This window comes from Adiantum capillus-veneris, chromosome 6 (genome assembly GCF_014529385.1).
Source record: "Adiantum capillus-veneris isolate H3 chromosome 6, ASM1452938v2, whole genome shotgun sequence".
Classification (NCBI taxonomy): Eukaryota; Viridiplantae; Streptophyta; class Polypodiopsida; order Polypodiales; family Pteridaceae; genus Adiantum; species Adiantum capillus-veneris.
The window spans coordinates 120,651,094-120,668,353 of NC_140936.1; the positions used below are offsets into that span (position 1 = coordinate 120,651,094).

General features: G+C 44.2%; 1 protein-coding gene across 2 annotated transcripts in view; it reads left to right on the plus strand.

Moving 5' to 3' along the window:
• LOC147456180 (uncharacterized) overlaps positions 1 to 17,260 on the plus strand; it is a 56,846-nt gene that overhangs the window by 10,768 nt on the left and 28,818 nt on the right. Inside the window, exons 2-4 of one of the 2 annotated variants that reach the window (XM_086514729.1) lie at positions 15,143 to 15,368; positions 15,662 to 15,820; positions 16,349 to 16,471. In XM_086514729.1, coding sequence (XP_086370855.1) covers positions 15,357 to 15,368; positions 15,662 to 15,820; positions 16,349 to 16,471 — 294 coding nt within the window. In that variant the 5' untranslated portion in view covers positions 15,143 to 15,356. The remainder of the gene's footprint in view (positions 1 to 15,142; positions 15,369 to 15,661; positions 15,821 to 16,348; positions 16,472 to 17,260) is intronic. The other variant, XM_086514728.1, reaches the window with a different exon arrangement.

Genomic DNA, 17,260 nt, shown 5'->3' on the forward strand with positions numbered 1-17,260 from the left:
ATTCATCAACAAGAGATTGCACTTCACTATGCACCCCCTCTAAATCAGCATCATCACATTCAAGTTCAATTTTCCACTCTGGTAGCTCAGCTTCAGAACAAATTTTCAATGAAGGAGTCTGCACCCCTTCTGAATCAACATTTTGCAGATCTTCAAGCACATACTCTTGCTTAGTCAAGTCCTCAAAATCTTCATTCAAATTCGGTAAATCTGGTATACCAAAAACCATGGTCTTGCTACTCTCAACAGCAGCCCTGCTTTGACCTATGACATCTGCATCATTAATCAACTCTTTGGCAAAACCTGTACCAGTATCATTAGTCATCTCTATGATAGAATCTGTACCAGAAAAACTTTGCTCTGATTCTGAGTCAGTAGCAAACGTATCAGTTGTAACCGAATCTTCATGCATGTCTACTTGAATATGGCTGCACTCATTCACCTGTACGATTTTCTCTTGAGCTTTAGCCTCTTCATTGTTTTGATTTCCTGATCTCTTTTCCTCCTGTACTACATGCATATGTTCTTGGCAAAAATCACCTTCTGTATCTTGAAGTTGTAAAGACTCACCCTCAAAGGCTTCTACTTCATGCACGGCATCTGCAAACCCCAACTTTTCATACACCGCTTTGACTATGTCTTCATCATTAGCCTGTAAGAAGGTAGCATCCTGCACAATAAACTCATCAATCACAGCTTCTAACTGGGATCGTACTTGCCCTCGGATATCTGCGTAGTCCGGTAGACTTGTACTTTGTTCCTGATAGCTTTCATAGTGCTCATAACTTGCTTGCACAATAGCTTTTTTGAAATACTCGCAGTTTCCGCTGCAGGCTCTGGTAACCTCTTGAATCTGCTCCTTCACATCTGAACTCACTAACTGCCCAAAATATTTGACCATCAACTCTTCTGGTATCCCTCTTACCTTGGTCTCTAGCTCATAGCACTCTAGGTAGCCCTCTGGATTGTATCCATCAAAGAGTCGTCTCTCGTCGTATACTGCATCCAAAGATTCATCGATTTGATTTTTCTTCTTTACGGTCTCCACTTCAAGCAAAGATCCTTGAACCAATTGAAGCATCTTCGAAAAATCTGGAACTGACTTATCATGAAAACTGTTTGCACTTAATTCTGTAATCAACTTCATCATCTACTCTAAGTTCTCCATCTTTACCTCCCACCCCGGCTCGATTCGCATCAGGTTCACCAAAGATGTCGGGGGATATGTGTTCGAAACGTGAGCCGGGCATGCGTCGGGCCTTTGGCTGTGGGAGGTGTGAGAGAGAACAAGGAAAAAACAGATGCTCTGGCTTTGGCAATCACCGTAGTCTTCAATTAATCAATTCGAACTGTGAGTACAATGTAATCGGTAGCCAAGGCGGGCTGTTAGCAACACCAACACTTGGATGAACTGATAAATAGGAGTTTAAGCTCCCTAACAATTTAACCGGGTCGTTAACGACATCGGGGCTTAATAAGACTATTAATTAATCTTTAGACCGATGACCATGAAGGAAATTTTTTCCTGTCGTTTAATTTGCTTCAACTGCCCTTGGATTCCGCAAGCTTTAATTATGCTCTTCAATTGCTGTCCGAAGCTTTGACCTTGCTTGGCCGCTACACTTGCTTGACCTGCCTTGTTTTTCCCTCTTCCCAGCTCATGCCACCTTCATGCAGCAACTCCGAGATCCTCTCCTTCTCAAGCATGGAGAGAGAAACGTTGCCTTGTTTAACTTGCCGAGCATGAGAGCGAGAGAGAGAGAGAGAACAATCTTTGCTTGCTCCGAGGATAAGAGTGAGAGAGAGGGAGCTCTTTCCTCTTTTGCTGCAAGCCCTCCTCGCCTTCGTTTTCTTCTTCTTGCCCTCGTTCCCTCCTTCAACTCTTGCTTTGCCCGTCTCCACTTAGCTAGCTTCGAGGATGAGAGCGAGCAAGCGAGAGCCTCCGAGCTTTCCTCCTTCGAACCCTCCTTGTCTTTTTCCTCCTTCGTTATGCTTCTCCTCGTTATCTCTTCAACAACCCCTCCTCTTGTTCTAGGTTGCATGGAAAAAAAATATTGCCCGCCATCCCATTAGCGATATCGCTAATGGGAACGGCTTTTTGGTGACGTGGCAGCCGTTTTTCGGACAGCGCCGTTTGCGGCGGAGACAACACCAAAAAGCTTCGCCATGGGCTTCTGAGACACTTTCGTTTCATGCTCGCCCGCTTCTAAGCCTTGTGCAGGCCGCTACGTTCTTCTCCTTCCTGCGCAGCTTCTCCTCGCTACTGGCTTCTACGCCATGCCTTTTTCCCCTCTCTCTTTTTTTTTTATAGCTTCCCACTTGCCCTTATTTTCCCCACTGGGCGGGCGGTTTTTGTTTTACTTCATTGGACGGCCTTGTGCCTCATCGGGCGGCCTTATTAGCTTGAGTGGGCACCCGGCCATGCCTTAAGTGGGCGGCCTTGCCTTGGGAAACCCTTGGCCCTTGTTAGGAACCACACCTTGCATGCACTTGTCGAACAAAGCACATTGCCAAGCACGATAACTTCCTCGAGTAGTCCCGCAGTCAATGCATTCCAAGAGATCACATTCCAAACACGAAACTCTTCAAGCACTTTTTGTGTCTTCGTAACGACACCATATTAGGCATGCACGCCAGCCATCCTCGGCAATGCTCTTATAAGCCCTAAATTGACAATAACATCGCGAATTTTACTGCCCGTATCAGCATGCCGAAAAATGCCAAAATTACCCAGCTAGCAGTGCCGACAATTGTCATCGGCCTCAAGCCTTATTATATGATCAAGCGGAACTTTGTCTGACGAGCCGTAAATCCTTGTAGACCTCTCAAGCTGCATAAATCGCATACAAACCTTGCTGAGGCTATAAAAATCCGAGATGGCACTCCGATCAAGCTGACGGAACTGGTACGGAGCCGGTCCCTGGTGAATCTTTAACGGCTAATATCTTGGCGGCCAGGACTCCGATCACTGATCTGAAAAGTCCGATGCATTCATTTCATTTTTATCCCCTCAGTTGCTGTTGCCCAATCCGGCACGGATCTGCGATCGACTTGAACTTTAAACTTCCATAACTTCTTCATCGTAGCTCCAACTTCGAAATTGGACTCAAGAGCCAAGATCGGTTCTTTCTGAGGGGGTTCTTTGGACCTAGGCTCGAGAGCCAAGATCGGTTCTTCTTGGGGGGTTCTTTGGACCTTGACTCGAAAGCCAAGAGCGGTTCTTCGTGATTGATCGAATCTACAACGAGGTTAGCTTCGCTAGAAAAAGCATCCACTAACTCATCATCCTTGTGAACAATCACGTCATCTTCATGCAACTCATCATGCTTGTGAGAAAGCACATGTTGATCATGCAAATCATCATGCTTGTGAGAAATAACATCTTGATCATGCAAATCATCATGCTTGTCATTGTCATCCAAATCATCATGCTCATTATTTTCAATCAACTCATCATGCTTCTCATAATCATGCAAATCCTGTGTGTCATGCTTTGGAGAAGAAGAGACTGAGAGAGTCCCCTTTCCCCAAATCTCTTGCATTTGTGCCTGACTTGAGAAAAGAGTCGCCAGAACTCTTTGTTGTGTCTGTCGCTCTGTTCTTGTCTTGCTTTGGCTTCCTTTCTTTCTGCTCTTCTTTCTACGTGTCTGCGTTCCATTTCTGCCATTCTTTCTGCATATCTTGCTTTGCGTTCTAACTTCCTTTTCATAAACATCTGGTCCAACTCCTCCATAGGAGTTAGTGCAATCCTTGGCGTAGATGGGGAAGGGGAAGGGTCGGAACAACCTCCCGGTGGGGAAAATTCTTCTTCGCCTCTCTCATGCTCATCACCTCCAAGCGAAGTATCCATTCCGCTTCAAGTGATGACCATCCACTGAAGTCGTGGGTTCTTGTGGTCTTGGGTTCTTAAGTTCACGAGGAACTTGGGTTCTTGTGGGTCTTGGTTCTTGGGGTTCTTGAGTTCACGAGGAACTTGGGTTCTTGGGGTTCTTGAGGTTCTTGAGGTTCTCTCTTTCGCTTGCAATCTGTGTTTGAGAAGGATCTTCTCTTCACCCGAGTTCTACTCCTTTCTGCGTGCGCACCCCTTGGCGGCCTTGCGCTCACACCAAGGTTGCTTTTTCCCACCTCATGTCGATTGGCCGGCCGCTAAGTGCATGGTCCGCTCTCAATGAGTGAAAAGAGACACATGGGGAGGCTGGACAAGCTCTTCTTTCTTGGGATTCCTGTCACTCTTCAAAAAACCCGATTAGGAATCGATACGCCCAAGCGAACTTAGATTTGTGCGACCACAAGAAGCGCAAAAATTCTTGTGATTCTTGTGGTTCTTTCCTTGAGTGATACAGGACACTGCCAAAGCTCTGATACCAATGTTAGGTGCAGCGGAATGAATGGTTGCAGTTTGCTCAAGATGAGTGCTCCGAACTGTGCTCAAGGTTCCTTTTGTTCTTATGGAAGGGAGAGCCTTCCGTTCTTAATGAGAGAATGCTATGATCACAAACAAAGTGAATGGACACTGTGCGTGCAAGTGTATGAGACTGAGAGATAGAGAGAGAAGAGAGATACGACACCAGAGACGTTGTAAAACCCTCCTCCGAAGGCCCCACTCTCGTTGGCGAGAGTGGTCTACTATTGATTGCACAAACTGGTACAATGATGATGCATGTGACTGATGCAAGTCTAGGCTATGTCTGTGTCAATGACGGTGATGGCGAAACCGACCTAAGGGCTGAAATTTGCAACCTTTTATCTGTTGTCCAAAAACGCTATGGGCTGAAGTCTGAGGTCCTTCTACTGCTGTCCAAAAACGCTAATGGCTGAATTCTGTTGCGGCGGAAAAACGCTGATTTTCTGCTGGTCTTTATGGCTGAAAACTGCACTTCTTGTAGGCTGAAAACTGATGGTCTTTATGATTGAAACTGAGGTTGCTTCATTGCTAAAAAACGCTAGGCCAGAATTGGGTGATGTGGGATCAAAAACGCTAGGCTTGTGTGATGCTAGCGAGGACTTCTTGCTTGAAGGAAAACGCTAGGCTGAGGCTCAATGAGGATGGAAACACCAAGGGGCAGATGTTTGTGGCGATGATGTCCAAAAACGCTAGGCTTGCTTGTTGGAGAAAACGCTAGGTTGATGGATCTTCTTGCTTGGAGGGGGAACCACCAAGGGGGTCTTGCTTGAGAAGTTGCCTGTTGAGCGGTGGAGCTCCTGCTGCCTCTTCTGCCTGTTAGTGCTAGTCAAGGTTTGCTTATATACAAACTTACTCAATTTGCCCTACTTACTTTCCAACAAAAGTCACTTAAAGATAATAAGTGAAAAATGTCAAAAATAGGTAAAATAGGCTAAATGCACTGGAAAATTCCCCTGAAGGAAGCTGATGGATTTTGATGGGAATACTAATGATCATGCTGTGTGCAGCAGAGGATATGCATCTACACTAAGTGTCTGGGCATGCACGGTCTACGAATAGACTCACAAAAGTGTCAAATCACTTCTAAATCTAGAGTGACTGGATTGACTGAACCCTTGTCGTGCTGTAGGTTGTCCACGGACACATAGGGTTGGATGTGTCACTTGACATGCTGTGCTAACAGTATTCTGCTGTATGACTTTATGAAATAGGTACTCTCAAAATTGAACAAGATTGATTTGTACTCTCTCATGTGACTTGTTTGAGTTTAGGAACTGAAAGACGAAATGACTGTAGCATTTCGGTCTTGAAAATCTCTATAGACATGATTGCAATAAGGATTAGTTAATCCTACATCAGTGAGGTCCCGGATGGATCTAGATGCGATTACTAAATACGTTGCTGACAGTCATGGTTTGAGATTTGGAATGAATTTTTTTGTGATTGATTTGTCATGTGATGTCATGTGACTGTCGTCTTTGTACAAGTGCTAGATGTGTCGTGTCTAGTGCGTCGGTACTTAGAGTCAGTGTCTATTGAACTGGTTTATGGCCTTTGTTTGTGTTGCAGACGCATTCGAGGGCAATTACTTTTTTGTCAAGAAGAGGGTATGTCACAAATTCATGATGCGGCATGATCCAGGACATAAAATTGTAAAGGCTTTTCACCCTATAAGTTGTTCAGACTTATCGGTGTTAGCCGAGGCGGGGCCAAGGGACACAAAGGATTAAAATCCAGCGGACTATCCTGCTATACGGACGTCGCAAATTGTGCTGGTTGCTGACGTGGAAAAGCGTATGGATTTCCATGATTTGCGGTGACAGTACGAACTTCCGTGATTTGCGTTGACTGTACGGATTTCTGCAAATTGCGCTGGCTGCTTTTGGGGCCTTCTGCTTTTGAGTTACTGCTTTTGGGGGCTCAGCTTTTGGCATCCCTTTGTAAGAATATAAGGAACCCAAGGGCCTCACTTTGCAGGGCATCTGGACGTAGAGTCTGAGAGCTGAGGACACGCGGGAGTCGTACTTTGCTCAAAGATTAATACAAAAAGAAATACCGAAAGGGGCGTTGGTCTTTGGGGCTAATCTCTCTTGGCACGGAACTACGTCGGGCCGTGTCGACTCAATTGAACAGTGATTTGTTTGTGAAGTGTTTCAAGTGAATCTCTCGTGTCGCGACATAATCTAGACTTGGGGTGCCCAAGTTTGTTACACACGGCTCGCGTACAGAATCACAAGGTTGCCATAACACTTCCTAGGCTATCTAAACCCTAGAAGTAGGAACAGCTTGTCCACATGCACATAGGGTTAGATGTGCAATTGACACTAGCTCCATCATTACCCCTCCTTTGAGCTCGATGAGCTGGGGCATACGTAGGCTGTAACCCAAATGACTCAAGGTAAAGCTGCAATACATTTCGTGACTTCAAAAGTTCACTCTTCCATTCACACTTTGCATCCATAGGTGGATAGTTCTTGAACTTCACCAAATAGCATCTTGCAACCTGTCCCTTAACTTTTCTTTCTTTATGTGTCAAAGTCTGCTCAGGTACCAAAATCTCATTAAGTTCCTCAACTTCTGGCTGAGCTTCATATGGCATATCTTTTGGCACATCACCCACATAGAGTTTTAGAAGACTCACATGAAACGCATTATGAATCTTCCAAGAGTCGGGCAATTTCAGTCTATACGCAACATCACTGATCTTATCAAGTACGCATGCTGAGCTTCGGAAACAACCTTTTCTTGCCCTTCATTTTCTTTAACCTTGCCTTTTCAAACTAAAAGAGTACCCAATCACCAAGTGAAAGCAACAATTTATGTTAGTGACGATCAAAAGCCCTTTTCTGCTTTGCCCGAGTCTTCTCCAAGGCAAGCTTGATCTTCTTATACATTTCATCCATATTCTCAACATAACGACCTGCTTCGGAAATTTTGTCCTTTGTGTGCAAAATGGGAGGAACCTTTTTGCCACCCTCAACAATCTCAAAAGGTGCCTTGCCTGTTGACGAATGCATCGTATTGTTGTATGCATACTCGAGCATAGGTAGATACTGTTCCCACTTGCCCTTATTTTCTGATACATAACATTTCAGCAGAACTAAGAGAATAGCCTCTTCTGACTGCCCATCAACTTGTGGATGAAATGAGGATGAAAACATTGAACGTGGTGCCCATGTTTTCAAACAAGCCTCTCCAAAACAGGCTCGTCATACGAGGATCACGATCACTGACAATAGACTATGGCATATCATGGTACTTGAAAACATTGTACATTAACAACCGTGCCATCTGGTCAAATTTATCTTCTTGCTGACAAGAATAAAATGGGTCTGTTTGTTGAACTTGCAATTAATGGTCCATACACCATCATTCCCTGTCGGAGTTCTTGGAAGATCAAAGAAAAAATCCATAGCTTTGCCTTCCCATGGCTTATCTGGAATAGGCAGTGGCTGTAACAACCCTGGTGCCTTTTGCCTGTCAAACTTGACCTCTTGGCAAATCACGCATGCTCGCACAAAGGCATCCACATCTCTCCTCAAAGTAGACCAATATGTCGCATCTATACCACGATGCCCTGCATACGGTGGGACATGGCTTTCTACCATAACCTTATGTCGCAATGGCCTAGTGACACATAATCTGTCATGCATCATCATAAAACCATCCTTGAGGAGGTAGTGCTCATGGCGTTGCCTATCTTGCAATTGCTCAAAGTTGCAAAATCTTCATCAAAAGCATATCGTTCCTTCATGTCATCAAGCTCATGATGATGAGGAATTGACACAACTAAAATTTGCGGCTTTCTGGATAACACATCAGCCACAACATTCTTCTTGCCTTCCACATGAAAAATCTGAAAGTGGAACATAGAGAGAATGTTTGCCTATTGCATGTGCTTTTCGGATAACTTTGACTGCGTTAAGAAGTATCGCAAGGTTTGATGATTTGTCTGGACAACAAGATCAGCACCTAACAGGTAGTGCTTCCAACTAGAATGAATCACGGCCAGTAGCTCTTTCTTATAGATTTGCATCGTCTTTTCTGGGCCTTGCAAGATTCTGCTCTCGTAAGCTTCTACCTGACCATCTTGCATTAACACTGCCCCAATACTATTGCACACGCATCACACTGGACCACAAATGACTTCCTTAGTTCTTGTCAGACAATTATTGGATCTGAAGTGATCTTTTCCTTTAAGAGATTGAAAGCTGAAATCTCTTTTTGTGTCTGTCTATGTTAACTGTATTACGTCTACTCCTAGTTGCAAATATGCGAAGTGCCATGCCAAGGAGAGCCCCTACGCTTGGATGGTCACGACCCTTCACTCAAGAGAAAGGGCCTCTTCGCCAAAAGCCACACTCCTTTGACGACTGGTCACACCCCTTCGCTCTACGGGTGCGACTCTTTGCCCAATTGGTTGTGGCTTTTCGCCGAAAGGATGTGTCTTTACGTCTGAAGTCGTGCCTCTTCACCATGAGATGTGTCTTTTCATTCGTGTCTCTTCGTCTCCTATATAAGGAGCCTATTGTACTCAGTTTTCAACAGTTCAATCAATCAAACACAGAGTCTTCTGAGTCTTGTTTCTGAGTCTAGCTCAAGTTTCTTAAGTCTTAATCATGAGTTCAAGTACTTAATTAAGGATTAGTACCTAGAATCCTTACAGTGGTATCGGAGCATATTTTTCCCGGGACCCGAAGGTTGTGAGCCTCTCACCCTCGTCGCTACCCTCTCCCCCCCTTCCCGGAGTTGCATGGAAGCAGAAGAAAGGTGGGATACACACCTCTACATGAGCATGAGGTAACCCTTACCCTAAACTATCTGTAATACATACATAATACAGATATACGGAGGGATGGCATACCCGATGTGCGTGCTGAAATTTATTGATGGAAGCCTCGCGATGCACCTCTTCATCGGGATGTGCCTCTTGGTAGCCATCCGTGCCTCTTCACCGGCTACCATTCATGCTGTGCTTCTTCTCTCGTCTTCTGCTTGAAGTAGTGCACCCTTCCCCAAGGGTCACCCCCTTTTACTAGCGTTGGCTGCGGGTGCCTCTTCTTGAGTGCTCGCACCCCTTCCCAAACGATGGCACTCATCATGCGCTGGCTGTGGCACTCGTCACGAAACTCTTTGCTGGCTGTTTTGAACATTTGCGCTGGCTCTTGTTACGTAAGACACCAGCAGCGATTTATTTTCAAAAAAATCAACCAAGGCCCTATGCTTTAATTGGCTGGCCATTCTCCCCCAAAATTAAAACCCAATGTGGGTGCCCAACTTGGCCGGCCAACCCAATTACATTAATTAAAAAAGACCATTTGAACACACCCAGCCAGCGTTTAACAAAAACGTCAGCCAGCTAGCCCTCTTGTTCGCCCTCAACCTCTTGTTCGTACTCCCACACTCGCGAGATTCTCTCAGTACAAGTGCAGTGTATGTGCAATGGACGATCTTCCTGAGGAGATTCTGCTAGAGATAGACTATGGTCCTGCTCCTCAACCTCTTCAAGATCCATTACCAGCACCAGATGCATACCTCATCTAGCAGGTGTCTTGTGGGTATGTGACATATCGTCACGCCACACAGTTTCAACTACTCATGCTGACTAATCACATGGCCGGATCACAAGATGGCAACGACCATAATATGCCGAAGGACCCGATACTAGATAGCAGTTCTCAAAGTGCAGATGGCAGCACTTTCCAGGAGCCTCGCATCAATTCACACTCGCTTGGATCATATGCAAGTGTAAACCTCTTCTTGGAGTCACCCAACTGCTTCTCGGACTATACATGCATCTTCTTCTGACGCTTCAGTGGTCAACCAGGAAGAACCACTCAAACAAAAGCCTTCGGAACCCAAATTTTCTCACCCAAAGTATGGTTTCTCAGAGACAACTAGACGCAAAGTACGTTTGTGCGAGCAGCAAAAGTCTCAGCATGAATATTCTTGGAAATGCTACAGTTTTAAGCAACCAACTTCTTATCGGAATCATCAGCAACAAAAGCAGCAATATGAAGCTTCCAAAGGATCATCAGCAATATCAAGATGGGCTTACTTAGTGGCACATATATCCGACCCTAGTCGAGTACTCGGTCGTGAATGCTGCGACGCTAGACAACTTCCTCCTCGCGAGCCATGCCCTACATTTAAGTCTTTCTTATATGATGGTGGTAAAGTCGAAGATTTATTGATCCTTTCCTTGTGCAAGAGGATCCTTCAGAGATCTAAGAGGCAACACCTTCCTCAACCTCCCCCTTGTCAATTGGAAGCATTAATACCCGCAGAGAAAGCTGAAGATTCTGAAGATTCCAGTTCTTATGCGACAACCAACAAGCACCTAACCCCTTCTTTGGCCGTGATCCAGGCAGGAAAATTCGCCTCATCACCGCCCTTGCAGAAGACAGTTTTTGTCTCTAAACAGATTACAGATGCTATGGTGAATGATAATTCTTCAAACTTGAAGACTCCAGTCCTTGCCTTTAGCGGTGCAAAGGATAAAGCAAATACAGACTCTTGCAGCACGACTTTAGTCGCTGCAAATGAATCTTTGGACACAACTTGGATAAACCTTTACAGATGGATATACCTCCAAACACTAGTCTGTCTCAGTCTACGACATCCCTTCAAGAGGATTTTACTGTTCCAGATAAACCAATGGAATACCTTACAGATTTCCAACCAGTGGTCATCACTCAACAGAAAACTCAAGTCAGTTTACCAATAATTTCACTCGAAGCAGATAAAGATTCAATCTTTTATTAGACAAAGCTCGAAGTTACAAAAGACTTTGACAAAGGCACTTATCAAGTTGCAGATATGATCACTTTTCAGTTTGGAGAAATAGTCATGGTCAATAACAGTGCCATGACATGGGACTTAACAGAAAGAGCTTTGTATGCAGAAGCACAACAACAATACATTTCCTTCTCCCGGAGTTTCTACAACTACCCTGGGTTTTATTTAAAGAGGGAGGGAATGTCACGATTGTGACTATGTTAACAGTATTACATCTAATCCTAGTTGCAGATACGCGAAGTGCCATGCCAAGGAGAACCCCTACGCTTGGATGGTCACGACCCTTCACTCAAGAGACGTGCCTCTTCGCCAAAAGCCACACTCCTTCGACGACTGGTCACGCCCCTTCGCTCTACGGGTGCGACTCTTCGCCCAATGGTTGCGGCTCCTCGCCGGTGTCTTTACGTTTAAAGTCGCGTCTCTTCACCATGAGACTTGTCTTTTCATTTGTGTCTCTTCGTCTCTTATATAAGGAGCCTATTGTACTCAGTTTTCAACAGTTAGTTCAATCAAACACAGAGTCTTCTGAGTCTTGTTTCTGAGTCCAGTTCAAGTTTCTTAAGTCTTAATCATGAGTTTAAGTACTTAATTAAGGATTAGTACCTAGAATCCTTACAGTGTCCACTTGAACGTGACGTCTTTCTTTTGTAGAGCATGAAGGGGTGAAGCAATTTCGGCAAAGTTCTTGATAAACCTTCTGTAGTAAAAGCATAGCCCAAGAAGCTACGGACATCATGCAAATCTGGCCATGTCCTGATTGCTTCAACCTTGGCAAGATTCATTTGGACACCATCCTTTGACACTGTGGCCAAGAAATATGCGTATAACAATACCGTACATTCGTCCACAGGGAAATCATCCTTAGAGATTCTTTATGGTAAGCCTTTGCTTCCACCGATCCTCGGAACTAAGGATAATATTTTGCCAGTAGATGAATATGTCTAGGATTTGACACGGCCTACGGGAAACTTAAGAGAGCAATTTTGTGCTCTCAGGAAAAACATAAGTACAGAAAGAATCTAGACTTAACATTTGGTCAATTGGTCTTACTCAAGTTTGAGAAGGCAAGACTAAAGAAACAAGCGACTCATAAAGGGAAAGTGGTAAAACTTTTCAATCATAATTATGGGCGGTTAAAGATAATTAACCAAGTACACGATGTGACGTTCTGATTAGACTTACCATCTAATTGGAAGATCCACAATGCTTTCCATGTTAGTTTACTCTGACCTATATGTGGGGCCGCCTCCAAGTCTGCCTATTGCTGAGGAACCTCCTGAGGTTGAGGAAACGGAGAAATACTCCAACCGGAGCAGATCATTCATCGTCAGGAGCAGCCACACAAGTCCGGGAAGATTACAAGGAAGTATTTGGTAAAGCTTAAGAATTATTCTACTTTGGACGCTCAGTGGATAATCGAGCAGGAATTAGCATCTTATCTCGAGATCCTGGAAGGATATGTACAAGCACTACTGTTGAGGACAACTGTTCAGAAGCCAGAGGATGTTGCTAAATGGACTATTTTCTTATATTTTTTTTCTAGAGTAATTTCTTTTTACTGATATTAGAATATTTAAATGTGTGCACTTGAACCATAAGGTTAGGAACCGTGGATCTAGTGGAATTATCAAAAGCCATCAGGAACGGACAACTTTGATGTGTCATACGATGGGTGACATTAAGCATCACGAAGGGGTTGTATAGCTAGTTCGGTAGGAGAGACTAGGAAACGGATATTCCTGATGCGTCACGTGATGGGTGACGGGAGCGTCGAAAAGGGAATATTCCGTTGGTCTGGTAGGAAACCCGTACTGGAAAAAGGAATACGCGTAAAGATGCAAGCACAAGAATAAAGATGGGTTTTGAGAAGCTTTCTGTGAAAGCGGGAGATTCACGAGGAAGGTAGATGCTTTCCCGCGAGGAATCTGTGTCTGCATAGCATCCGTGCTTGAGGATTGCATCTGGGGACGAGTGGACTGTGTATGTGTAGCATAACTTTTCAGCTCACTGGTCTTTTTTTTGAATTTAAAGAGATTCACACTTTTTTTTTTAAGTGACTGGCTGTCCACTTAATAATTGGGCAGCCACTCTCTTAAAATAAAGCAAGCCAAAAGCGCCCCCCCTCCTAAAAACTACCAGTGTGAGCCCTCTCTCTCCTCTCTCTAACTGATGGCTGCCAGCCCTCACTCTCTCTACTTTTCTTTCGCTCCCAAGGTTGGCTATTTTTGGCTGGGTTCGGACCTGCTATTCTTGCCGGTCCCTAGAACCTATAAAAGCAACACTCGTTCCCATTGTCAGGGACAGATTTTGCCAACGCTAGCTTGGAAGAGATTCTACGGGAAGGAGACGCAAGTGCTCACGAGACTAGGAGCACGGAGGTCCCTTTTCCATGCAATGAGCGACATGTATCAATCGTGAACTCGTGATTCGCGTTATTGTTTTTGTGTTCTGTGCTTTCGTAGGGACTCCATCACGGAGAAGGAGCAACAAGGCCTCGGCCTATGCTCAGAGAATTCAAGGAACGGAATTGGGAACAGTGTGTAGAGCTTTTTCGCTTTGGGAATAGACGGAAACCGAATTGAGAGATCATCTCTCCGGAATTCCCCACAAGGCAAGGAACTGACCATTGAGTTGGAAGATCTAGAACGGAGGGGTCACTCCGGTTCTTGTGCTTGTAAAAAGATTCTCCCTAATAAAGATTTTCTTTAAGGGGGAGGACGAGCCCATCTTCTGGTCCCAAATATTGTGTCGATCTTCTCCATCATCTCTTTTTTAGTTGAAAAGGTATTTATTTCAGCTTGTTGATCATTCATGTGCGGCGTGCGCTCCTGTTTGTGACAAAAACAATCAGGGTACTGCTGTCAGAAGTGTAAACGACTTTAATCTTGAGAGGATAAAGAAACATATCTATGAGTAGAGTTAGAGTTTGCCTAGATCATGTAAGCTAAAAGAGGTCTCTTGATTAATTTCTTGAGAGAACCAAGCAGTTACAGTGGGAACAAATTCGCCGCTAAATTTTACATTCAAATTTATTTGTTTGTCTCTATGGGTGAGGAGAATCTCTCGATCGCGAGCACGAAGGAGGGCATCATACTTGTGGAACCAGAGCATCCCTAACAAAATATCACAACCCGCCAAGTCCATGATGAAGAAATCCATAGCGTCTAGAAATCTTTGGACGTGGACTCGGAGTGAGCCCCCCAGATGTGTCGTAGAACCATAAGTTCTGTTCGCCATCAGGGCTTCAATGGAGTTACCCTTCGCGTATTTGTCAATGGCAAGGCTGGCGGTTATATTGGTGGATGAAGTTTTTGGCGGATCCAAGGTTGAAGAAAATAAGTGCGTCTTTGTCATGAACTCATCCCCATGCTCTACAAGGTTCCTCGGATGGATTGTGTCCAGGCTCTCCGACGAGATCGGGGGTCAATCCTACAGAAGGGCGAGGCCTCTTGTTGTTGTTGATGTTGTCCAGAGGGTTCTGTTGTTTGACAGGATTATTATTGGGTGGGGTAAGGTGGGTTCTTTTGTTGCATTCCCTATAGCATCTGCCTTGAGTCATTTACTCACCTGTTGAGGAGTTGGTTGAAAATGCCTATCCTGGGTCTAGGAAGAGCCCGAAGGAGGTTTTTTGCTGAGCGGAAGACGTGTTGTTGCGGAAAGTGGCATTCCGTGGTGGTGTAGTCTGGAAGACTAATTCCTTTTTCATGATGTGATAACCAACTCTGCCGTGGGACATTAATTGCTTCATATTTTATGTACTCCTTTACACCATTTATGCCTTTTGGACCACACACACATCCATCCGCTGTCTCTGACACAGCTAGATCATAATAGAGGCTCTTTTCTTCTCATATCTTCTGGCACATTTGGGTGGCACCAACCCCTTATGGTGGTTTTGTCTCTGTTTAACCCTTATCATCTTTTTGTGCTCTTTAACAGGTATAGCGTACATGCTCAAGTCGATCTCTTTTTCCATTGACAAAGATCCTTATTTTCAGTTGTCAGCCATGATTCTGTTACTGGCTGACGTTCATCTCCTCAATTAAAGCCCACACTGGCTAATGGTTTTCTTAAGCGATTATATGTGGTTGCAATCAAATTCTCTTCTTTCAACAGGGATATAGTTGACACTATTTTCTCGGATGCTTATTACATGCTGTATAAGGTTGGCAATGGCAAAAATTCCGATTGCTGTGTTTCTTGCATTTGCACCAAATTGCTGATTAGCTTTTCTAAATTATGACGTTCTTCTCAGTATTGTTCAGCCATAAAATGGAATTTTACACCCATGCTTCTTGCAAGGGATTCAAATGAGTGAAAGATTGCTCTATACTACCACAACCAGCTAAATATTCTCTATTGAGCATGTGCATATATATGATACTTACTCATACTATTCAGTTTCGACCCGAATTAACTGTAGCAGGGAAATTAACACTGCTCTCCTTTTTGTCTCAGTTGTCAACACAGGCTGTGAAAATTATGCTTTCTGATAATATGAGGGGCATGGGAGATCTTCGAGATAAGCTTTTCGACTTGGAGATCTATTTTGAGAAAGAAAATGAAGAAGATGCACTTCTTTTTGTCCTTTCCATCAGGGATATGCTTGACCACAAGGTAATCACCAAATGCTGACTGGCAAAGTTTCATGCACATTTGTGGATACACCGACCAATGCTTACGTGCATGCGCCTGAGGCAGAAGTTTGCATGTACATGCTTTGCATGCATTTAATACACACATCACATGAATGCTGACATACTTATTTGCATGCTACCAAGTGAATGTGCATGCAGCATTGCTCACTTGAGCAAAGACAGCAGTGTAGGTGTTGAAACATGTACTTGACAAATGAATTCTTGCTAATTGTGTCTAGGGGACTTTTTAGTTGTGAGGTAACCATAAAGACTCCCCCAAGTGGGAAACTTGTTTCCTGTCCCTGCTGGCTTGCTGGCTCTACCCAAAAAAGTAAATATAATTACCACCACCCCCACCCCCACCCCCCCCCCCCCCCCTTTAAAAGAATGCGCACAGTCATGCCATCAAAAGGACTACTGATCAAGTGCTTGGATTGACCTTTGTGGATACATTTGTGAGAATAAATGGTTTTGAGACAAGATCTCAGCATTAGTGTTGTACTCGCAGATTCTCCCAGAAGCCAAACAATTGAAAGGCATTTATATGAAAGCCTTTCAAAAAATCTTCAGCATGGTGGAGGACTCTGGGTGGCGCTTAAAAGGAAATGATGATGAATCTGAAGTTCGAATGGTAGGAGAAAATATTTTATTTGTCACATCTTATTCACATAGAATGTGTTGGCTTAAGCTCGGTTTTCCTTGTCTGCTTATTTTGTGGATTAGTTATTGGTCGCCTAGTTATACTTGGTGTCAGTAGCCTTTCCATGCATTGTCCGTTTGTCCACTTTCCATGCATGTACTACCTGTGTGTGTCCACTTTCCATGCATGCAGAGTAACTGCTTGTGTGCCCAGTTTCCATCAATGCATGGATTGCTAGTGAGTCCTGCTGCTATTTTTGGATCTCCACTTCAGCCGCCTGCTATTTTTGGATCGCCGAGTCATCCACCTGCTAGTTTTGGATAGTCGTATTAGTCACTTGCTCTTTCTGGATCGCGAAGTCAGCCAATTGCTATTTGGATCGCCAAATCAGCTCGGGGAGTCACTGCATAAAAATTGCATATAGTACGTGCGAACAAGAGGTATTTAAATAATCCCTTACCTGTATATTTTCAACCATTATATGTACCCCTTATGTATGCACTTTTGTAAAAAACCTAGCCCTTATGTATGAAAATTTCCACTTTCTCAATTAAAAAAACCCTTTATGTAAGTACATTTTTTTGTAAATGTACCTAATTATAGATCCCCTATTTTGTTCGCACGTGCTATCTTACATACTTCCTTGTGGATGTCCTGGGCAAATCAACCACCTGCTTTTTTCGGATCGTCGAGTGAACCGCCTGCTATATTCGGGCAGCTGAATCAGCCACCTAAGATTTTTGGGTTGTCTAGTCAACCACCTGCTAGTCTTGGATTGTC